The sequence below is a fragment of the Phyllostomus hastatus genome, unplaced genomic scaffold (genome assembly GCF_019186645.2).
Source record: "Phyllostomus hastatus isolate PE091 unplaced genomic scaffold, TTU_PhHast_1.1 phas_scaffold_46, whole genome shotgun sequence".
NCBI lineage: Eukaryota > Metazoa > Chordata > Mammalia > Chiroptera > Phyllostomidae > Phyllostomus > Phyllostomus hastatus.
Window position 1 is genome coordinate 23,798,067 of NW_025334032.1, and position 24,481 is coordinate 23,822,547.

Genomic DNA, 24,481 nt, shown 5'->3' on the forward strand with positions numbered 1-24,481 from the left:
TTAAAATACCAAAACATATTTGAAACATATGCTCACTTTTAGTTCATACACAATTAATAAACAGAATACAGTTTTTAACTCATCAGATCTGTAAAAATGAAAAGATGGATGACAGGAACAGCTGCCAGCCAAGGGGCCCAGCAGGCACACTCATGCGTTTCATGGGAACGTGGATCGTGGGAATCTTTCAGGAAGTATTTAGCAACACCTACCAAAATTTGCATGAATTGATTCTTTAACTCATCAATTCCACTGCCAGGAATTTATTTTAATTATGCCACAAAGAGGGCCAAAAACACACACGTGCAAGGATGAGGATGTTCGTTCACAAGTGTGGGTTCCTACCCTTTCTTGTGCTATTATGAAGCATCGTGGAGGACCGATAGAAAATTTAAGGTACAACATCACACTGGAATACTGTAGGGCATTAACAATGAAGCAGACCTACATGAGCTAATACAGGAGGATCTCAAAGACACACTATAGGGGAAAAGCAAAGAACAGTGCGCAGGGTGTGCGTTCTTATTTGATTTAAACACATAAAGACATAAAACTATATTCAGAAGCCCAGCATCCTTCTTAGTAAAGACAAAAATCTCTTCTCACTCAAAACCTCATCCCATTCCACCTATTTCTCTTGTCTCCGTTCCACCACAGGGTTTTCATTTCCAACCCCGACGTGCTCCACCTCTATTTCTCCCAAGACCGTAGACTCAGCAAAGTCTTCTCAGGTATGACACCAATAGCTAATATGACCTTTATCAAAATTAAAACATTCTTACACTTCAAATGATACCTTTAAAAAACCATACAAGCCACAGAACAGAAAACATTGGCAATCGTATCTAATAAAGGACTTGTATCTAGAATACATAAAGTACTCTTACAACTCAACACAAAAAGATAAACAACCCAATTAAAAAGTAAGCAAAGAATCTGAATAAACATTTTGCTAACAAAGCTGTATGAACAGCCAACAAGTACACGAAACGACGCTCTACACTGTTAGCCATTAGGGAAATTCCAAATCAAAACCAAATCAAATCAAAACCACAAGATACCACTCCACACCTACTGAGATGGCCACAATCAGATAGATGACAACACGGATCATCAAAGACACGGAGAAACTGAAACCCTTACATGCTGTTGGTAGGAATATAAATGGTGTAACAACTTTGTAAAAGTTTGACAATTCCTCAAAGTGTCAGAAATAGTTACCTTATAACCCTGCAATTCCACTACTAGGTATATACCCAAGAGAAATAAAAACATACATCTACATAAAAACTTGAACACAAACATTCACAGCAGTATTATTCATAATAGCCCCAAAGTGGAAATAACCCAAATGCTCACAAACTGATGACTGGGTAAACAAAATGTGGTATATCTGTATAGTGGAGTATTAATCGTTAACAAAAAGGAATGAAGTAATAATACATACCACAACAAAATAAGCATTGAATACACTGGTAAGTGAACACAGCCAGTCAAAAAGGACTACATATTTATATGAAATGTCCAGAACAAGCAAATCTACTGAGACACAAAGTAGATTATCAGTAGCCGAGTACTAGAGGGTAGAATGGGGGTGGAGGGAGGTGACTGATAATGCGTAAGAGTTTCTTTGAGGGGTGATAAAATTAGATAAAAATTAGATTCTAAACATTAGATTGAGGCCAGAGTTGCACAATTCCGTTCATATACTAAAAACCATTCAGCCCTGGCTGGTGTGGCTCAGTGGTTGAGCACTGGTCTGCAAACCAAAGGGTCATGGGTTCAATTCCCAGTCAGGGCACATGCCTGGGTTGCAGGCCAGGTCCCCAGTGTGTGACACATGAGGAGCAACCACACACTGATGTTTCTCTACCTCTCTTTCCTCCCCCTATCTAAAAATAAAGAAGTAAATAAATTTTTTTTAAAAGAATCAAGGCTATGGAAATAAAGTAAATTTAAAAAACAAATAAATAAAAACCACTGAACTGTACTTCCTTTAAATGGGTGAACTGTATGGCATGTGAGTTATACCTCAATAAAACTGTTTTAAAACAAAACAAAACACAGAAGCCCAGAGGGTAACAGAACAGGAGCAGTGCCCTGAAATACCTAATAAAATGTCCTACCACACCACACACTTACATTTCAGAAAATGCTTTAAATAGTCTCTTATGTGTGTCCTTGTAGAGACATATACTCGAAAGAGGTGGTAGGTCCCACTAACACATCGGTTTGGGATTTTAAATTTCTCATGAGGAAGCCTACAACATGCTAGATTAATTCTATTTACAAAGAGAAGGAGGTGGAAAAAATGACATCACTCCCCTCTCCTGTAGCAGATACAGCCCACTATAGGAATCATCTTAAGAGACATGACCATTGTCAAGCTCAAAAGGCTTTCATGTTTTTTCATATTTTATTGATTATGCTGTTACGGTTGTCCCAATTTTCTCCCTTTGCTCCCTTCTGCCCAGTACCCCCATTCCCTCCGGCAATCCCCTACCTTAGTTCATGTCCATGGGTTGTGCCTATAAGTTCTTTGGCTTCTCCATTTCCTATACTTTTCTTAACACCCCACTATCTATTTTGTACCTACCATTTACACTTCTTAATCCCTGCACCTTTTCCCCCATTCTGCCCACTTCCCCTCCCCACTGATAACACCTAAATTATCCCCTTACCTATGATTTTATTCCTGTTTTAGTTGTTTGCTTGGTTTGTTTTTGGTTTTGTATTTTTAGGTTCAGTTGTTGACAGTTGCGAATTTGTTGCCATTTTAATGTTCATAGTTTTGATCTTCTTTTTCTTCCTTATGTTCCAAATCGACAATATTCCTTATTGTTGATTTGATTCTCGTCTTCATCAGTGACGGTTTCCTGTAGATTTTTCTTTATTTCACGTAGCGTAACCTTCATTTCTTCCTGGTTCTTTTTTATTTTGTTGTCGTACTCAATGAGTTCTTTGAGCAACCTGATCACCAGTATTTTAAACTCTGCATATGATAGGTTGGTTATCTTCATTTCGTTTAGTTCTTTTGCTGAGGTTTTGCTCTGTCCTTTCATTTGGGCCATATTTCTTTGTCTCCTCAATTAGGCAGCCTCTCTGTGTTTGCTTCTGTGTATTTGGTAGAGCTGCTCTGACTCCCTGTCTTAGTAGTGTGACCTATTGTAGAAAAGGCACCTGTAAATTGTGTGGGGCAGAGCCTTAGGTAATCACCAGGGTGGGGCAACCTGCTTCACTGCTTTGTGGCTCTGCATGTGGGGAAGGCTCAGAGAGGGGACAATGCCACTGCCTGGCTTCTGTAGGTTTGCCCAGCACTCACCCTGTGTGACTGGCACCCTTCCAGTTGTTGCCCTGATGCCAAATCCCAGAGGGATGTGCATATGTTCTAAGACCACACAGACCCGTTAAGCGTAGTCTCCTGAAAATCTGGCAGTTTCTTCTGCCACCTCAACCCCCACTGGTTTTTATAGCCAGAAGTTATAGGGATTTACCTTCTGGGTGCTGGAACCCTGGGCTGTGCGGTCTGGCCTGGGGATGGGATCGCTCACTCCCAAGGTGTCCCCCCCGATCTTTATCTATCTATGGCATGTGAATACAGGACCGCCATTCTGCAGCCGTCACATCTCCACGCCCCTCTGCCCACCCCCACATCCCCATCCCTCCTACGAGTCTGGATAAATGTGGTTTCTTTAAACCCTTGTTTGTCAGACTTCCATATAATTCTCTGACAGGTCTAGGAGTTATTTGTTTTACGCTCTAGTTGTAATTCTTTGTGACTGCACAAGGAGGCGAAGCGTGTTCACCTACACCTCCATCTTGACCAGAAGTCAGGCTTTTGCGTTTTTGTTGTTGTTTGGGGAGGTAGGGTTTTTTTTAATTCTAATTTTTAACATCTTTCTTTTTCCAAGAACTCTCTCACATATTCCCTTGCTAAACTGCTGTGAAAATTAGCTATCTGCTGCTAACGCATCTGGGGAAACCAAGAAGTCTGGGAAATAGAAGGTGCTAGCTCCCTCCAGACTCTGAGCTCTGCGGGGGCCTCATGCTCTGCCTCCTTCTTGCCGCAGAGCAAAAACCAAGCACCCAAGATAGTGTTGAAACTCAGTCCGTGCCCACTGCCCAGGGAATGCTTGATACAGAAATGAAGCCCTTCTCACATGATTATTTTTTATACAGAAAAAAGTATGTATAAGTTATGATAAAGCCATTCAGCTCTACACAACAGTTGTAAAGGATCAGCTTTTGTCTTCCTCTGACCCCTTCCCTCTGAAGATTGCTTCTTCTTTAAACAGATGCTTGGTCTTACCCTCCCACCCTCTGACCTCCCAGGTTTGAATCAAGGGCTTCAGGAGGGAAACAACTGTGCTTCTGACACCGTGCCATCCTTTCTGCTAGTGGTCTGCCCTGAGGAGACTGTTAATAGGGTACACATTAGCATGTGGGCAGGTTTGAGGGTTTTTTCCCCTTTATGCCTCGGAGTTCCCAGCCCCACTGATTCCCCCAAAATTGAAATATGTTGTATACATGTATGTTCTCAGACACTTAGTCAAGGGCATCAGCCCTAAAATGGAGTTGAAGTGGCCCTGGCCAAGAAGCTCAGTTGGCTAGAGCATCATCCTCACACACTAAGGTAGCAGGCTCATTCCCAGGTTAGAGCACATATAAGAATCAATCAGTGAATGCATAAATAAGTGGAACAACAAACTGATCTCTCTCTATCTCTCTCCCCCTAAAATCAATCAATTTAAAAATGGAGTGGAAGTGAACACTAAGTATTTATTGTCCAGCGACAGGACCACAGGACCAGAAGGCTTTTTCCAGGAAGGCTGGATAGAACCTAAGGGTGTGGGCTGCAGGGCTCCCATTCACCTGACAACCACTGGGCTTCAGGTCAGGGTTCCAAGTGGGTGAGTCAAGGCAGGAAAAGGCAGAGCATCCTCTTAGGTAAGCCAGAATTTTAAGATGTTAATACTTAAAGCATAAAATCAACACCAACATACATACACACCCCTGACCCAACCCAGATAGTAAATTAACTGTCCAGCCCTGACTGGTGTGGCTGAGTGCATTGGGTGTCCTCCCACAAACTTAAAGGTCATCAGTTCAATCCCCAGTCAGGGCACATGCCTGGGTTGCAAGCCAGATCCCTGGTGTGGGACATGCAAGAGGCAACCAACTGATGTTGTTTCTCTCTGTCTCTTTCTCCCTCTTTTCCTCTAAAATATTTTTTAAAATAAAATAAAATAAAATAGCTATCCAAACCTCCTCTAACAAAATTAAACAAAAACATTACCCAGGAACTAAGGTTTGAAGGTAGCAGATAGGGGAGGGTGGCTGCTTTTTGTGAGAGACAGCGCGCCAGGTGCCCTGTTGTTCTCCTAAGGTAAGAGATACCATCTAACTCCAGAGAGAGGCTCACTCTGAAATATAAGGCTCCACAGGTAAAGAATCATCTGGAAAGCCATTTCACAAACTGAAAAGTCTGGCACTAAGGATTAAGAAGTACTTCAAATTTCCAAACTAGCACCATATACTGTTTTATTTAAAAAGAGAGCCAAATTCTATCCTCTGAAGGACAAGGTTATAAGGTAAGAAAGCAGAGCCCACTCTCCATGAAGTATCTGTCTATCAGGAAGCCAAAGCCTTCTCCAGAGAAGGATCTGTTTGAGGTTACATTGCATACAGAGTAGAAACCCCCTACCACAGACAGAAATCACAGAGTGCCCTCCCTGCAGGACTTGTACGCCCCCAAGCGACTGCAACAGGAAGAGCAAGGGGAGAAAGAGCACGTGCTGCCAGATGGGACTCCTTTGCAGAGATCTGAAATTGCGTAACTTTACTCTGTGGCTGCCAAACAACCATAATGTGCATCTCTTCAGAAATAATTACTGGAGAATTCAAAATACCAACTGCCTCTCTCAATAAGTAGCAACCACCCACACAGAGCTGGGAAGCTGATGCAGGATAAAGAGTCGGCAAGACAGGAGCCTCCAGAAAGCAGTAGCGGCCAGTACATGGGGCACAGCAGATATCTAGCACAATAGGGTAGGGACGCTGGCTAAGGCCAGGATCATGTTCCTGCCTCTTCCGCTCCTGCACTCTAAGAAAAGGGGCAGCAGAAAGGGGTGGGGGAAGCAGTGAAGAGGCCCCAAAGGAAGCGAGTAATGAAAAAAACTTTGCAGTCTTTGAAATTACACTCTTTAGTATATTTTTAAGTAGGAAAGGGCCCTGAGGTAGCCAGTCTCCAAGATGTCCCCCAATTAAGTCCCACCTCCTGGCATTCATACCCTTGGATTGACCCAGTAACCAAAAGGATATTGTGGAAATAACAGAGTGTGACTTCTGAGACTAAGTCATAAAAGACATTGCAACTTCCTTCTTGCTCTTAGGCTAGCCACTCTGTGGGCAGTTAGCTGCCAGACTGGAAGCATACTGCAGCAATCCCGGAGAGAGAGAGAGAGAGAGAGAGAGAGAGAGAGAGAGAGAGAGAGAGAGAGAGAGAGGGTTAGGTGCATCCACATGGGGAGGCAGTGAAAGCTCACAGCAACAGCTAGCCCTAACCTGCCAGGTGCAGTAAGCCACCTGAGGAGAGGATCCTCTAGCCCCAGTCAAGCCTTCAGATGACGACAGTCCCGGCCAGCATCGTGGCTGTGTGCTTACAAGTAACCTTAGGCCAGGCCACCCAGCTGAGCTGCTTCTAAATTCCAGACCTATGAAAGCTATGTGAGATAATAACTGGTTCCTGTTTTAAGTTACTAATAAGTTTTGGAATAACCTGTTATGCAGCAACGGAGAACTAATTCAGGCCTCTTAGAAATACCTCTTCCTACCCCAATATACGTGCAGAGTCCAGAGTCCCAGGAGGAGTCTGTACACATTTTCTGCACTTGTCTCTCCTTACCCGCACATGACTCACAGGAGGACAGGGAAGCAAAGCCTGTTACTCAGTGTGCCCCTTTCCTCTTTGTTTCTCACTGATGAGCTGAAGCTAAGCATTAAGGGGGCAAAATGTTTTCAATCCACAGCACTGCTTACCCAGTGATGCTTTTTTTTGCTTCTAACTCTATCTAAATTGTGCTGTCAACTTCCAAAGGTCTCATCATGTCAAAATTCCTAAAATACATTTTAGACTTCATATATTATATATACCAAGTTAACACATGTGGAAAATGTATGAATTTTTTTTAACTATCACTTAAAAAGGATAATTCAGAGAATGCTTTCCCCCATCACACTGTCCTGGCAACGCTGTAAGTATCTTGCCCTGGCTTGTGTGTCTCAGTGGATTGAGTGCTGGTCTGCAAACCAAAGGGTCACTGGTTCGATTCCCAGGTAGGGGGCATGCCTGGGTTGTGGACCAGATCCCCAATAGCGGATGCATGAGAGGCAACCACACATTGATGTTTCTCTCCCTCTCTTTCTCCCTCCCTTCCCCTCTCTCTAAAAAGAAATAAATAAAACCTTTTTTAAAAAAGTATCTTTATTTCCTGTTATAAGTCTTCTGTTCAGACAGTGAAGAGAGAGATTCACACTACCCTGGAGAGAGAAACAAGATAATAAGAGTGCTGGATCCATGATCTTAAAAGCTGAATTCAAGACCCCACTCTACTACCAGCAGTAAAGGCTCTGGCCTCTCGCTATCTGTGGAATCAAAATCACGTGTCCTGTCTTAGAGCACCATTGTTATAAAAATAAAATTAGATGCTATAAAAAAACCTACTTATTTCCAATACAGCCAATAAATACAGCCGAAACAGAAGGTTAGTGGTCTTCCAGGTAGAAGTTCTTATAGTGGGAAATATGGAGATCAATAATTTGTTGTTACATTTCCAGCAATGACACAGGAAAGAGAGTACCTGGAGAGTATTTGTATCTGCCAAAGAGAACTGTCAACTTACATTTTTTATTTGTGAATTAATGAAATACTCCATTAGGTTACTATTCCCTGGAATTTGGCCATCATCAGACTAACCTCTCGAGATTCAATCATGTTTGTGTGAACTCAAATTAGGTTCAGATACATGCAATCCCTTTCTAGGCTTAACTTTAACAATTATTGGACAATTCAGCAACCCTCAATTATCAAATCCCCGCTGTTCTGGATGGGTAAACCATGATCTTCCCATCACTAATCTAAGTGTAGGAGGCTATGACAAATGATTACTTCGGGGCTTCCTATAAACAGTATTACTGGTCACTTGGAACAGACACTATGACTATTCTTTAACTGAAATGTTTAGATGGCTTTAGACCATGTCTTTTTTTTCCAGTACAGTATTGAATGGTAACAGCACAATTTTAGAAGGGCTGCCCCTCCCCACCGCCAGACAGACACACACGGAAAATGCCTCCAGCACTAGAAACTGTTAAAGTAAGCTCTATTGCTTCATTTGAGGCTCACGTAAGCCCAAAACTGGGGGGTGCGAGTCTGACATGAGTTTAATCATTGTAATAGTTCATAAAAATAGTTTGTTAAATTTACTATCATCTTAAAAGAAAAACACTGCTTTGACAGTTACTAAAATCTTTACTTTCAGCAGATGGACTCTGCCCTTGCCCCCAGGTTTTTTTTACTTCAGCACTGGTATTCTGCCCTCTCTGAGGTCTTTGCAAAAAACACGATACTGTTTCCCCGAGACATTCTCTCTAGGTGCAGCACCGTGCAGAAGCAGAGGTGGTCCCTACGGCTCATTTACACTGGGGTAAATAGGACGGCAAAGAAACACGGCTCTGAGACCAACCGGTGGGAATCACCAAGCTGAGCGCTAAAAATTTTACATGGGGGGAATGAAATTGTATCATGCTGCTGAAGTTTTCAAGCCTTAAACATCTTACAATAATATAACACAACAAATATAAAAATTTAACCTGTGAAAGAGTCAGTAATATACAAAAATAAAAAATAAAAGCATTAGCCTGGATGTTGTAGAAAGAGCCACATGGGTTGAACTGTTTAACTAGGTACATGTGAAAAGTCCTTACTAGTCCCCTTATTTCTAGGAAATTCTAATAAAGCAATCCCAGTGGTAGGGGCAGGGAGGGGATGTTAAACTAAGTTGCTAAGAGAACCACTAGAACACTTCAATATATACCTAATGAGAAATGTTTGCATAGCATTTAATTATACATTCAACCCAAAGTGTTAGAATCGAAACTCTGAGGCTTAGATTTTAACAAGATCTTCTATGTCTTACATATGTAGTCTAAAACATGCCAATAAATATGCCATACCAACCACACAATAAATTCCAACAATACACCGTATCGACCATATACCATATCAAACATCCAAAGTTACATTAAAAACACTTAATGGGCACAAGTGAAAAGTTTATGTTTGTACTTAGAGTAACTAAATGATTCCAAAATGCTCTCCATTTTTTCCCTAGTTTCCTTTTGTGGTAATTCTCAGATCTTTAGTCAGTTGAGAATCAAGCACATTGACAGACCAATTACATAATTTCTGTTTACACAACAGACAAACAGCCAGCCCAGGGCAGTCTCTCTCTGAAGCCTGACCTGACTCAGAGGCCCACATGACTGGCACCCTGTGCCCACAGTTCACTTGTTAACTAGTCAGGTACAGAATTTCATAATTTTCACATATCACAAAATATTTTTTTGAAAATGTTTTTTAAATGTAAAAACAATTCCTAGCTCTTGGGCAGAAAAATAACAGGCGAGAGCAGGTGGCGGGCCAGATTTGGTCTTTGAGCCACAGTTCGCTGGTTCTAAGGGACAGCAAGCAGCTCTGCACTCTCCACACGGCCCCCAGGACTGAGTTACCTGTGGACTGAGCCTGTTCATCTCTTTCCTTCTATTCTGGAAGGCCACAGCCTAGATATGTCTTTGAAATACCTAGGCACTTAATTAACACGTCAAACAGGGTAGGTTTAACTAGCTGTTTCCAGGGCATATCAGAGCTTCAGCACGGATTAAGAGTCTCTTTCTCAAAGAAGAGTAACAATCTGTAAATATAGGTGGGTGTGTAGTAGGGCTGTGTCTCAGGGAGCAGAGACAGCCAATGGAGCTTTCATAGTCTGAAGAAAACACCGGACAAAAATTAGTCCATAAGCATCTCTCAAAAGGGAGGAACATCACACTGTACCTCTTTCAAAAGTCCTTTCCTAGGTGATGCCTCCTCACTGACACACCTCCCAGCAGGAAAAGTACAGTAACAGCCGCAGCTTAAACCCCTTGTGTGGGGGAATGCAGACAAACAGCAAATACAGAACTGCCAGCGCAAACATTACAGCCATCACTCAGGTATTTTCAAGAAACCTATTTGGCTACAGTTTTATTTTGCCAGTTAGTTGAAACAGTCTTCTCTTTGTGGCTAAAACAACAACAAAGCAGCCCTGGCTGGGTAGCTCAGTTGGTTAGAGTATCGTCCCAATATGCCAAGGTTGCATAAATAAGCGGAACCAAAATCGATGTTTCTCTCTCAAATCAATTAAAAAAAAAAACAGAAAAAAACCCACAGCCTCATCCAATGTTAATTTCTAGAATGGCATACAACTCTGTCTTAAGAAGAGTTACTATAGCCCTGGCTGGTGTGACTCAGTGGATTGAGCCCTGGCCTGCGAACCGAAGGGTTGCCAGTTCAATTCCCAGTGGGGGCACAGGCCTGGGTTGCAGGCCAGGTCCTGGGTTGGGGGTGTGCAAGAGGCAGCCAGTCAAGTTTCTATCACATATCAATATTTCTCTCCCTCTCTTTCTCCCTCCCTTTTCTTCTCTAAAAAAATAAAAAAATAAAATCTTTTTTTTAAGTTAGTATAGAGTTCAAATACTGTAAGTCCCTAAAAAACTTCCAGTAAAGAGAAAATTCACTTCAAAACAGATGTAGATGTTTCTCTGAGTTCACGGGGTGGAGGCCATGGGTGTGGTGCATGGGTTAGAGCCCACACATCTGAGGGCCATTACATACCAGGAAGCCAGGATCTTTTCCACATTAGCACCAGCTCCTGACTGGCTAATTCATAAATCATCCCTCCAAAAGATACAGGCTTATACACTTACAGAGGCAGGACACCTGATGTCCTCCCACCATGTCCTGGAACCACAAAACTATGAAAGACTAACTTGGTCAGGAGCTGAATAATCAATAATCTGGGAAGAAAGAGAAGCATTCAGACCCAGAAATTAGACTTCAGTTAGAAATGACTCTCTGGGAATTTTTGTCCACGTATCTTCCCTGGTCAGACCCGTGCTTTGGCTGTATTCTACATTTACTGGGTATGTGTGACAAAGCCATCAACAGGACTCTGGCCCAACTCTACATGTTGGGTAGGAGGAGCCCTAGAAGGCAGGCTGCTAGCAGGCCAAAGAGCCATCATCCTCTATAAAGACCCTAGACTGACGGATCTTATAATATGTAGTGGTTGTTTCCCAGACTCTACAACCCACCCGGCCAGCACCACACACATGGTCTGCAATCACAAACTACTACTCCACAGAGTTTTCCCGGTCCATGAAGGAAAACTTGCACAGAGTATAAAAGAGAGTGTAAGTTACCAAAACTTATAATAATGAGTCACACAGGAAGGACCTAACAATTGGGTCTCTATGGCTCTGGGGGCCAGGCTTGGGCCATTCAGGCCACTGTTCATTTAGCAAAGAATGTGTCAGGATGAATCAGACTGCCAGCTGATAGAATGGCGGGGAAGGGGAAGGGGCCGCCCAAGCTGAGCACAAGTCAAAGAGGCTTCCAAATACCAACTTAACAAGTCTTGTGAGCTTTATTTAAATTCGATGGGAAGGCGACAAAATAGTTCTTTCAGGCTTTTAAATCTCCCTTCTGACCTGCCAATCTTGAGAGAAGAAAAGGGAAGCTATGAAGAACAGGTGGCGGTGTCTCCAGGCACTGAGTGCTGCAAATAAAGAGCAAAGAGTGCACAGAAGTTCTCCAACGCACAAACTTGCTGTTCCCAGGCGGGTCTCTGCCCTGAACAATGGTGAAAGCAGCTGGGACTGGAAGAGGGTACTCTCAGTTCTCAGCAGGGGAGGCACAGCATGGAACTCAGGATTTAAAGCAAAACCAAATCACAAAAAGCTGGTATTTCACTGATAACCCAGCTCCACCCCTCTGTGATGTCTGCCACAGAGAACTAGACTTCCCTAGGCAACCTGTGAGGAAGTTACTATGCAATGAAATACAATAACCATTGAGAGATTTAAAAAAAAAACTAAAAATTAGGTAACCAGCTAACTGAAGGCTGGCTCTGTCTGCCACTGCAGGGTGACAGTGGAAAACAACGGGATAGAGAAAGATGGTAGAAAGGACATCCATCCCAGAGTCCCTTCTCCGGACAGCAGCCAGCAAACCTTCTCAAAAGGAAGTCAATGCACAATCCCCCTGTGCTTCAAGCCCTAGGTTGTGAGTTGAACTGGGTTCCCTCAAAAAGCTGTGCTGAAACCCTAACTCCCAGTATTCGCTAATTGCATCTTTTCAGATGTAACCAACTAAGAGGAGGTCACGCTGGGTTAGTATGATCCCTAAGCCCAATGCGCGGTGTCCTTGTAAGAATGCAGAGTGAAGGCAGACAAGCAGGGGGGAAGAAGGTGGCCGCATAACGCAGGAGGCAGAGACTGGAGTTATGTTGTCACAAGCCAAGGAACACCAAGAGTTTTCAGCAACCACCAGAAGCTAGAAGAGACAAGGAAGAATTCTTCCCTGGAAACCCTGGAGTGTATGGCCCTGTGAGCACTCTGATTTCAGATTCCTAGCCTTCAGAATTTTGAGAGAACACATTTCTGTTGTTGTAAGCCACCCAGTTTGTGGTCCTTTATCAAGGCAGCCCTGGAAGTTAACATATCCTCCAGTGGGCTCCTATCTCACTCAGCAAGAAAATCAGGGCATCATTACAATAGGATCCAGGCTGCCCCTTACCTGGCTGACGTCAGCAGCTACTGCTCCCTGCCTAGTCCCTCCACTCCAGCCGCACTGGCCCGTTCCTGGGTGTTCAAACATGCTGCCACCCTTCTACCCACCACCACAGGGCTCACTCAGTCACAGGCTGGTCCTGTGTCAGACCTTTGCAGATGCCATTCCCTCTGCTGGAAGGGTTCTGTCCCCGAGCATCTGCAGGACTGTTCCTTCTTTCTTTCTTCAGGGCTCTACTCAGGTCTCCTTACCATTAAGCCTTCCCCTACATACCCTTCAGTATTTCCTATGCCTACCCCATACACCTATTCCTCCTTCCCCTGCTTCGTTTTTCTCCATAATACTTAAGACAAGCTGGCGTGTATATTTCTTTTTTTTTTTAATAGAAGTTTCTTTTCTTTTTTTTTTTTAAGATTTTATTTATTTATTTTTAGAGAGGGAGGGGAGGGAGATGAGAGAAAGAGAGAGAGAGAGAAACATCAATGTGCGGTGGCTGGGGGTTATGGCCTGCAACCGAGGCATATACCCTGGCTGGGAATCGAACCTGGGACACTTTGGTTCCCAGCCCGCGCTCAATCCACTGAGCTACGCCAGCTAGGGCGCGTGTATATTTCACTTAATCTTTAAAAGGTCCATCACACCCTGATTGGTGTGGCTCAGTTGGTTGGTCACTGGTTCGATTTCCAGTCAGGGCACATAGGAGAGGCAACCAATCGATGTTTCTCTCTTACACTGATCTTTCTGTCCCTCTGTCTCCCTCCCTTTCCCCCTCTCTAAAAATAAACAGAATCTTAAAAAAATAAAATAAGTAAGTAAAAGGTCCATCACCCCCTATGATGTTAGATGGGTTAGAGCAGGACTTTTCCACTGCTGAATCACAGTGCACCCTATCGAATAGATAAATAAATTCTATCAGGACAGGTGAAATTCTACTCAAAACTGGCTGTGTGACAAAAAAGATTTCTACTAATTAAGTGGAACAGCAGAAGCTTGTATAGATGAAGGGCAGGCCCAAGGCTGGGCGCCAAGGGGCTAGCAGAGAACCTCTGTACCAGATTTTCATAGGTAGGCTGAGGACTCACCACCATTCCTGTACAGAAGAGCAATTTTGAATCAGCTTCCTAAGATTCTGCATCTAAAAAACATCAACTCTTACCTACAATTTTTATCTCCAGCCACACCCCTGTAGAAGGCTATTTAGTCTGAGAAATTTGTGAAGCCAAACCTGAACACACCTCCACCACTGCATTCCTACACACATTTTTGTTTCTTCGGGGTGGAAGAGGAGGGTCCAGCAGGAAGGTCTGATAATGATAATCTCATACTGTAAGTGTACTGACTACCTGGGGAAGAAACCTCTGACTACCACAATCCTCAAAGACAAACATTTCAAATAAACCAGGAACTTTAAAACAGCCTTTTCTCAATAAGGAGACAATCTAACCCTTTTTAAATGGCTCTAGGTTAGCACTTTTCCTTCCTTCATTTACATTTCCAAAACTTTAAAACAGAAGAGGAAGAAAATGGAAGTTTCCTTACCTTGGGTTTCGGCCCCAGGTCCTGCTAATCCTAGTGACGACTCACAGGATTCCTTGAGAGGTGATCTGATGGGTGTTTCAACTTCAGGGGTCTCAAAATTACCTTCAGAATCCGAGCTGCCAAGGGGGAAAAATGAGGAATTACCACTTTCAACGGTATTTCCGACACCCTTTATAATCCATATATCCAAAACGGCTAAAGTCCAGAATTTTTGCCTAACTTTACAACCCACTGGTCCTCAGCCCGGATTGGCCTGTGGGTGATGCTGCAGGTTTTCTAGCGGGCCCTCCACGGGCTTCCGTCTGGTGTCCTGTCTCCCTGACATCACCATCCTCCGGGGCTTTCCTCCAGAACCGTTTCTCTTGATGTCATGCTTCCCTCTGGCACCCAGAAGAAAGCTCTTTTCAAGCGACTCCTTTTCTCACAAGAGCCCTTTCCCAGAGCCTTCAAAATTAAGACTGCCCCCTCCCCCTAAAAAAATTAAGGCAATTCTCACCATGATGCTTTTTCTCTGGCAGGCCTCTCTACCTGCTATAACTCACTGGGCCCTAGGCTGAGAATGCTGTCACCTGCCTTCCGCAATCACATGGGTGACAGCTCAGCAGAGACCACCATTTCTCACCAGCTGCCAGGGGCCTGTCATCACGCGACCTCCTCTACCAACACTGCATTTTTGGGACACTTCTTCCCCACAGGGAAGGCCCCAAGTTCCACCGAGTGAGATCAATGACACTGAGGTACCGGGGCGGGGGGGTAGATCGAAGCTTAGGCAAGACCGGGATGCGGACAAACTGCGGATTCTCGGTTAGGTTCAGAAAGCTCCTACTTAAACGGGAGAAAAGGAAATACACGGGAGGACAGATAATCCTGAACTTTCGAATGCACAGCGGGGACCTGGTTACAGGCAGGGACGTAGCATCGCCATGAGCATGGTTACGCGGTGGGCGACCACACACACGCACACAGAAAGAGCCGCGGATGGGTGGATGGATGGATGGCAGCACGTTCGCATCTCGGCGGGGATGCGTGTACTTGCCTGAAACTCAAGGATTTGGTCTCGGCTTGCGAGTCCTCCTCCTCGGGGTCGCCCTCCGGCCCTCCGGCCTCGTCCTCTCCGGCGCCCCCGCCGCGCACCGCGGACCACGTCCATTTCGCCCACTGCACGGGGGACAGGATCTGCCAAGGGCTGAACGCCATGAGCGCGGATCTTCCGGCTCCAGCTCCTAAGAGTAGGGGAAGGGGGAAAGCCTTTTTTCCCTTTCAAAATGGAGGGAACCGGTGACAGGCGCCTGTTAGCGTTTCCAGCGGAGGCGCGGATGTGGTTAAACGAGCGCCGTCGGGGGCCGGGGTGAAAGCGCTTCCTCTCGCCCGGCAGGCAGTGCCGCTTCCTCCTATTCCTCCTTCCCGAATGGGGCGGCCAAGGCGCCCCTCCGCGCCCGGCGACTCCCGCCGGGAAGATGCTTCTCCTGGGGCCTCCTCAGGGCCCCGGCCCGCGGCGCCCGACAGCTCGGAGACTCTGGGGTTCGGGATCCCAGATCCCCCTTCCCCGGCGGCGCGGCGCGCATCAGCTGCGGCGGGAGCCGCGCCCCAGGAGCCGCCCCCTCGGACCGTACTACCCGCGCGCGCGGGCGGGGGCGGCCGCGGCAGCGGGACTTTGATGTCTGCAGAGCTCCCGCCGGATCCCCCCGCAGCCGCGCCACGCTGGTAGCGCCTGGACTGCCTGAAGGGGGCTTCCCGGCTGCGACTCGGGCTGAGCGCGGAGGATCCGAGCGCCTTTAGCAGTCTTTGATCCTCGAGCAGGGAAGATCCATTTTTCTGCGTCCCTGCTTGCTGGACTTTCCCGCTTTTCCTTTTTATTTATTTGTTTATTTATTTGTTTATTCATTTCTTTATTTTTACTTCCCTTTGTCTATTCCTGGGGGTCCACTGACACAATTTCACTGAATCTGCTGGCCTATTTATTTTTTATATTTTCATCTTGCCACAGTGATTTAATGGCGTTGGTGATGTTGGATCGTACAGCAGTTAAGCCCATATAAGTATATATTTAAAACTTTGGTCTTTATCTCCGCCCTGGTGTTAACAGCATGGAAGATTTCAGCCTGATCACCTTCAACCCTATTACCCCCAGGATTTGGATAATCCATCAGCCACGCTCCTACTGGAGCCAAGTGCTGGAAACTTAGATGCTTTGTCCCTCCCAAACCGCACTCGTGGACGCTTTGTGGCCAGGTCTCGGGCAAAGGGTGCTAAATTACCCTGTGAAATTATAGCCTGATCCGTTTCCCATCTTCCTTTTTGAGACTCTCTTTTCATAACGTCCAAGTCTTTGATTTCTGACTTCGTTTGCTGCTTCTGAAGTATGCCAACAGGCCTGGTGATGGCAGCCTTCAAAATAAAAACCCTCTTTATGCTTGAAGGCAAAGCTCTCCGAGGATTTCTTCGTTTTCCATTCAGGGATTGATCCTCTTGGAATCACCAATGCTGCCTCAAACGTCAGGCTTAATGATCCCCTTGCGTGGCTGCATAAGGCGTTTCTTGTACTGTTATAATTTCCCAGGGCTATGGTTACAGGTCCCCACAGAGAGAGCAAGTCCAGAATGTAGGAACAAGTCATTGGCACGTATGTTGGTGATGAATCCTGGCTGTTTTACATATTTGGTAACAAAAACAAAAGCAAAAATAATGCAAGGTAATAGGTGGATAATTTCCTCGCCATAACAGAAGGGCGGGGTTTGCGGGAAGTCTAGGTGAAAGGGCTGGCGGTGTCGGGATGGTTATAGAATCCATCCAGCTCCTTGCTATTGGTAAACACAGCTGTCGTGAGTGCTCTGGAGACGACGAAGATGTGAAGTAAGTGGGACTTATTTTTATTTAGGTTCACAAGAACATGCCACAACTCTATCCAACTGTATTTTTAGGTTTATGGCTCACCACATAACCCTTCGATTATAAGGTCCCCCAGGGTCCTGTATTTAACAAAAGTGTTTTGTTGCCTGGAAATAATATCACTCTGTGCAAATCAGTAACTGGCATGTACTAGCTACTGTGAGAACTATTCTTCCTCCTGAATAGTTCTTAAATCTTTGCATTTCTCTGCACCCCTCCCCACTTCTACTGTAAATGCCTCCCAGCTGGTTCTGCCTCAGGTTTTTCTCACCTGGGGTCACCCTGCCTGGCTTATCTGTGACAGGTACTCTAGTCTTGCTGTTCCTGTCCCCCAAATTCCCAGCCTTTTGTGTTCTTAGCCGTAATCAGTAGAGAATTGGTGCTGAACTTTTAATATGTCCAAGAATCATAGTGGTGGTGGTGGGGGGGCATCTTTAAAAACACAAATTCAAACTTCCAATAGGATCTGAAATCTGTATTTTTACCAAGTGTCCTGGGGAATTTTTTTTCACAGGATAAATTTGGGAAACAATGACTAGCTTGAAACAACTACTTGCTTCCTCCTGAACAATCTTCCTTTTGCCTGCAGTTTTGCGTCCAGTCCTCCCCCGGCCCCCACCTTAAGCTCTCTGACCTTGATAGTCTGAACTTCCTTCATCACCCAGCACAGGGAAAGCAGGCTAATTTTTCCTTCCTTTCTACCATCTCTATACACCAAACATCCAGAAAAGATTTACTGTGGCCCTTAGTTTTGAAAGGGGGTATTATTAATAGTTATACCAGGACAACAGGCATAAACCAGGACATCCCAGGAGGTAAGGGCACCCTGCACTTAGCATACTATATATAATGTATTTGTTTACTTACCTGTCCCACTTCTGGACCATAAGCTTTAAATGGCAAGAACCACATCATCTTTATGATTCATTTCTGTTTCCCCAGAGCTTAGGACAGGGCCACACATTCAGTAGATGTTTAGTAAATACTCAGAAAAGGAATATTCTAGTTTACAAATAGACCCTATAAGTTTGGCTAGGGTGACATAAATTCCTAAAGCCTGACTCATCCCCCAAAAATCCAGATTTTGAACCAGCACAGACCGGAACTTGGGATGAGTAAGATAAAGTCTGACCTACACAGCAATTTCTTGAAACTGGAGGAGCAAATGCTCGGTGTCTGAAAAGTCACTCCTCTAAGTTCCCAGACTTAATGAGAACAGCAATAAAGTAAGTAACTACTCAATAGCTTGAATTGATTTTATCGTCTGGAAGTACAAGTGATGAGGCTAATGGATATGTGAATTTTCCTGTGATTCTGGGAAAGAACGGGCAATGTTTAACAACAGATATCCTAACCACGGTAAATAATCATTTTGCTGCTACGTCCTCAACTTCATGGAGCAAAATGTCTGCAAATACATGACCAAATAACCAGATGAAACGCATTTGCTTTGGAAATGAGCATAAACACTGAAAGGGCCCCATCCGTTCTCTTCCTGCCTCTGCTTCTTGCCCTTCACAGAAGCTCGACCAATACACCATGAAAATAAAAAATTGTAACTAGCAGGACAAACCTGTGTGCTAGAGTGGCCCATGGAGCCTGGATGGACAGAGTGAAGTCTTTGAGAAAGACTTCAAGGCTTTCAAGGCTTCAAGGCTTCTGGCTTTGAGAAAGTAAGTAACATTGCCATTTAGAAAGATCACTCTGCCCTGGCCAGGTAGCTCAGTTGGTTAGAACATCGTCTGGAGACTCCAGGACTGTGGGTTCAGTCCCTAGTCCGGGCACATATGAGACTCAACCAAAGAATGCATCTATGAGTAGAATGACAGATCGATGTTTCTCACACACTCTCTCTCTAAAATCAATGAATAAAAATTTCAGAAATAAAATAAAATAAAATAGAAAGTTCACTCTGGCAACAACCCGGGGCTGTAAAACTGCTATTTTCCCAGCTCCAAACTGCCTAGAGAAGGGCACAGCTTCTGCCCAGAGGGTAAAAGAAGCAGAACTGGAACAAGAGTCCTTATCTTTCACTCCACTCGTTCACTGAGTAGCGGTGCTGTAAGCAAGCCAAGCACAGTGGGAACACTTGAAACTAAAGGGAGAAGAAAACCTACTGCTAGGAAAATGGAGCTCCTGACAGCTAGTGAAATGAGGAGGCATCTGTGAAATGGTGCTGAGGGAGCGGAGGCGGCAGGGAGGGAGAGGGCGGACGGGATGGCACTAAGGAGCCACAGAGACAAAATCACCAGCGAGAAACCAGAAAGATCAGGCAGGTAGACGAACCTGTCAGCTCATCTGTGCTTTCTAACAGCTTAAGAATTTGATGAGCAAAAGTTAAGTCTACTTCACCTAAGATTAAATGCCAGATTGATGATGTAATGAGAGTGGGTGGGCAGCCTTGAAGGACCTAGGGAAAGTACTGGCCCAAGGACATTGAAACTGCCAACAGCAGCTAGGTTGGGGTGCTTCAGTGGAACCTCAATGGACCGTCTTCCATTTGCCCCAGCTCCGCTTTTTCAGAGACATCTATCTGTTCATGGGGTGAAGTTTCCAAAACCTGGTGGGGAACTCCCTGCCTGTGGTTACTCCATCAAACTGACCACCGAATGCCTTCTCCCCACTCACCCAGCTGAACAGTCTCAACTCTGAGCTTTTTTTCTCTTGAATATTTAAATGAAGGTCTCTCAGATGTAATGATAACAGTACTGTGCCTTATATCGATAATTTTTCATCTGATCCTTATAACCATTCTCTCATGCAGCGGGGCAGGCTTTCTCATTCTCATTTTGTGGTAAAGTAACTGAACCAGAAAGGGCAACCCCTTGCCAGAAGTCACACAGCTAACGAACACCACACTGGATCTAGAACCCTTGCCTCCAGGCTTTCAGGACCCCTGCACACAGTATCAGACCTTAAGAAAGCAGAATGCCCTCACAGCTACCGCCCCCCCACCCCCCCCACCCCACCCCCCAGCTAGTGATTCTATCAGTGAGACATTCCTTGCAAATTGCTGCTGCTTCCGGCTTCTCTGCGACCAACTGCAAAATCACAACTAGGAATGCCTCCCTCCCTCCGTTAGAAGCAGCCACTGTCAATAGGAGGCCTGCTGTTCTGACTTAGTCTAACCTCAAGAACCTGCTATGTCTGTCCAAGACAATGTTGCCAATAACGGTATCTGACAACATTCAACTATTTTAATGTTACAGTCTTCACCTTTCAAGATCTGAGTTATCCTTTACCTGTAGGCCATAGCCACCTATAGAACCTCCCCTCCACTACCTAAACCCACCCAAATCAGGGAATTTGTGCCACACATTTACACTCAAAATCATAAAGAGAACCTCCTTTCTAATTTTTAAAAGAGAAAAGCCGGATTTGTGTCCGTAACTAATCAATACTCTTTCAGAGCTCCAGGAAGAGCAGAAGGGACCAGACCGCATCCATTAGAGACTTGGCCGAGCTCGCCACGGGGGCTGCCGAAAGGCCCTTGTACAGGTTTTGCTCCAGGAACAACTCTTGTCAGACCCCCTCTGATCCATTTTGTTTTGTATCAGAAAGTGAAGTTTGACTTCCCCAGAAAGTATGCCGTCCAACCTCGGCCACAGTGAGACCTGTGACAGAACGGCCACATGGCAGTCATCCTGTGTCAGCTTTCAAAGAAGCCGGGGCAGGGGGCACCCCATATGTTTTATGATGTGTCCACTACACTGGTGTTGTTTTAGAGCCACTTTATGAGGTTCTCTCTATCCCCATGGAATAGCAAGATGATATGTTTATTGACTTTATAAGAAAGCCCATGTTAGTTCTCTACCCTGGAGTGTGAGAGTATTTGAGAGAAACAGTTGTGGACTACTAAAGATACAAACAGAATCAGGTCAGTCTGTCCATTCTACGTGGGGAAAATAACCCCAATGTTATTCCTCATTCTTCCCACCAACTACCACAAATCCAAAGTTGAAAACAAGCAAACCAGAAATAAACAAAATACCCACCTAAAGCAGTAACCTATCTTTAAATTTAAAAATATCTTCTATTCCAATAGATATGTTTGGTTTTTCCTGCTAAACAACACTGCAGTTACAGAGCCTGTTCAACAGGTATGTCATCTTGTAAAACAACTGTTACTGATTTAGCACATTTTGTTGTTTTCTGTTGAACTTACATTCCTTTTTAGCAGATTAGGCAATAAGAAAGTGAGCATTCCTTTATATGTAAAGCCTCACACAAGAACCCTTTCTTGCTTATGAATTTCAGTTTCTAACACCAAACATTACTCCAATTTGGAGAAATCTACTTTACTTCATTTACTTGGGCTGTGGGGAGGTAGAATCTAAGGCTTGAGTTAAAAAGGCTGATGGAAGTTAGGAATCTGAAATAGAATAATATGCCTTCTCCCCCAGCCATTTTATTCCCTCCTCTCTACCCTACCTCCACAATAAAATAAACCTCCCGAACAATGTATCTGAAAGACTAGAAGAACATCAGAGACAGGGCCCAGATTTTCTGAGGTCATCCTGATATCCAGTTTCCTATCCACTCTCCTGGTAACTACATGTCCCATTTTCAGTTCGTGAAACATTGTCACTAAGAAGTTAGAAGGTAACAGACTGGGAAGGCACAGGAGAGGGCAGCGGAGACTCCTTGGTAGGAGGGTGTGAGGAGAAGTGTGCACCAGAAGAAAGAATAAAAGCACAAAAAGAATTGCAAAATAATCGGCACACCCACTCCGCCTACATCCTCACTCTGGGGACCTGGGGCATTTCATTACAGTAACTCGTGCGTTTGTGACCGATATTTATTCTCCCAGTGTTTCTAAGAGATAAGAAGGTGGGAAACTAGGAAGCAAACTCCAGGGCATGATATGAGTGAGGCCTTCTGTCGCTTCCAGCTTTATCTCTTTAGGGGAACAGGTTAACTGCCATTTTTTCTGTTCTGAAACTACTTGTGTGTAAAAATTGAAGGAAAATATGTCCTTTTCTTCCTCTGTTATAGTACAAAGTGGGGAGAGGGGAAACCTGTTTTCTTCATATTAGTTTTAAAACTCCAAATATTAAAATGCCATTTTATTCACTCATGAATAGAAGCTAAACAACTAGCTGAATAAATGGAAGGATAATGTTCCAGGTTGGTAAAACGAAATATCGTAAAGGTGGAAACATTGCACCATTAGTGTATAGGTCTGATGCAATTTTCATTCAAAATTCTTAGGCAATTTTTATTGGGATTTGTCAATATTGAAAAAATAAGACAGGGTCAAGAAAGAGATTGGATCTACAAGATGTTGACATATTTATGCAAAAATAGGCATATCTTTGTTCTGTAAAACAGAACGGAAAACCCAGAAAAAGACCTTATGAGATATAGGAATTTATTATATGAGTAAGAAAATGTTATGGTAAGTGGGGAAGGAAAGATTATTAATAAACAGTTAGAGAGCAATTGGTGGTGTGAATGAGAAAAGGGCTATGTCATGACCCTGATAAGCTCAGGGGCCCCATGACAGGCCTGGCAAACCCAGTGATAGAACGTAACCACACCAGCTGGATGCTCTTGAATCCCTAACTGGCAGGTCACGGTGGGTGGTCATGCCCCAAGCCTACAGCTTCCTTAGCAAAGGTCAGTCTGTACCATGAGCAAACCCTGTCCACTGTTCCTGTGCATCTAGGATACCATAACTTTTGAAAGAATAATTTTCTTTTCCAGGCACAGCTGCCGGCACCAGGGCTCAGGACCACAGAGCAGGAGACCACGAAACTTCTCATCTTTTTTTTTAAAGATCTATTTATGTATTTTTAGAGAGGGAAGGGAGGGAGAAAGAGAGAGAGAGGAACATGAATGTGCGGTCCTGGGGGCCGTGGCCTGCAATCCTGGCATGTGCCCTGGCTGGGAATCAAACCTGCGATACTTTGGTTCGCAGCCCACGCTCAATCCACTGAGCCACACCAGCCAGGGCTGAAACTTCTCATCTTGTCGCCTGCATGCCTCCTCCCTCAACTGACTGTTATTGTTAACTGTCTCTGTACCCGCCAATGTAAAAAAACAAATACATATGTTTCTCCATGCCGCATTTGAGCCAATTCTGGAGATTTCCCTTTGCTTTCTCCCAGCCCCCTAGCCTACCCCCAGTGGATTTCTTGTAGTCTGCAAGAAAAGAACTGTAGTATCGCCAATTTCTGGAGCATTTTCTCAATCCGCTGAGATTTTGCTTTTGGGTGTGTCCTCAAAATTTTGGCTCAAATAAAGTCTTATAAACATTTTCTATAGATTTGGATGTTCTCTTGTCATTGACAGTTGGCAATCAGAAAAAAAAAAGATCAAGTTAAAATAAACCCTCACCTCAGAGCATATACCAAGATAAATTCCAGATGGATTAGATGGATAAATAATAAAAATCAAATCACAGGAAGAAAATAATCTAGAAGCAACAGAATCTGTCAAAGCTCTGTTGGAAGGATAACTGTCCAAACTTCGAGGTAATTAATGAAATCAAGATTTCACACAAAATAAAGATTGCAGACTTGGCTACACAAGAAGAATAACGTTTCTAAATGTTTGCCTTCAAATTAAAGAGCAAATCGACAGGCTGTGAAAAATAGTAGCAACCAAGAGCTGAGACTGGATCATATCCTAAGGCAGGAATTTTCAACCTTTTTCATCTCATGGCACACATAAACTAATCACTAAAATTCTGTGACACATCAAAAAATGGGTGGGGGTTTTTTTGCCTATCTGACAAAAAAAATAGGTATAATTTTGATCATTCACACCCGACGGCTATTATGGTATTGGCTGTTGTCATTTTTTTGACAGTCCAAGGGAAAAGAGGTCAGTGCCCCTGACTAAATAGTCGGGTATTGCATGTTTTAAAAATTGTTGCAGCGCAGCAGTTGAAAACCACTGCCCTGAGGAACTCATGAAAACTAGTAAGATCATCCAAACCCCAATGGAGAAGTGAATGATTGTAACCGCTCACTGTGCTTCAGACACTGTGCTATGTGCCTTACATTTAATCCCCACCCTCTTGCCCCATAGTCTTAGGAGGAAGATATCATTTCAAACTGGTCAGGCTGGTTACATTTTCAACTTCCGGAGCAGGGGCTCCTCATCTGGGTTTAGCAAAGAAGGATATCAGAAGATCATAATCTTCTTGAAATTGTATGCAAA

At 44.3% G+C, this 24,481-nt stretch overlaps 1 protein-coding gene across 12 annotated transcripts in view; it reads right to left on the reverse strand.

Annotated features, from left to right (window-relative positions):
- The window catches only part of TACC1 (transforming acidic coiled-coil containing protein 1), a 100,317-nt gene that overhangs the window by 34,166 nt on the left and 41,670 nt on the right, over positions 1–24,481 (reverse strand). For 3 of the 12 annotated variants that reach the window (XM_045821626.1, XM_045821627.1, XM_045821634.1), the window contains exons 2-3: positions 15,462–15,648; positions 14,426–14,541 (exon numbers count right to left, since the gene is read on the reverse strand). The exons of 1 other annotated variant lie outside the window; for it this stretch is intronic. In XM_045821626.1, the coding sequence (XP_045677582.1) occupies positions 14,426–14,541; positions 15,462–15,622 (277 nt within the window). In that variant the 5' untranslated portion in view covers positions 15,623–15,648. Of the gene's footprint in view, positions 1–14,425; positions 14,542–15,461; positions 16,460–24,481 lie in introns of those variants that run through there. 8 more of the 12 variants (XM_045821633.1, XM_045821631.1, XM_045821629.1 and 5 more) reach the window with 5 other exon arrangements.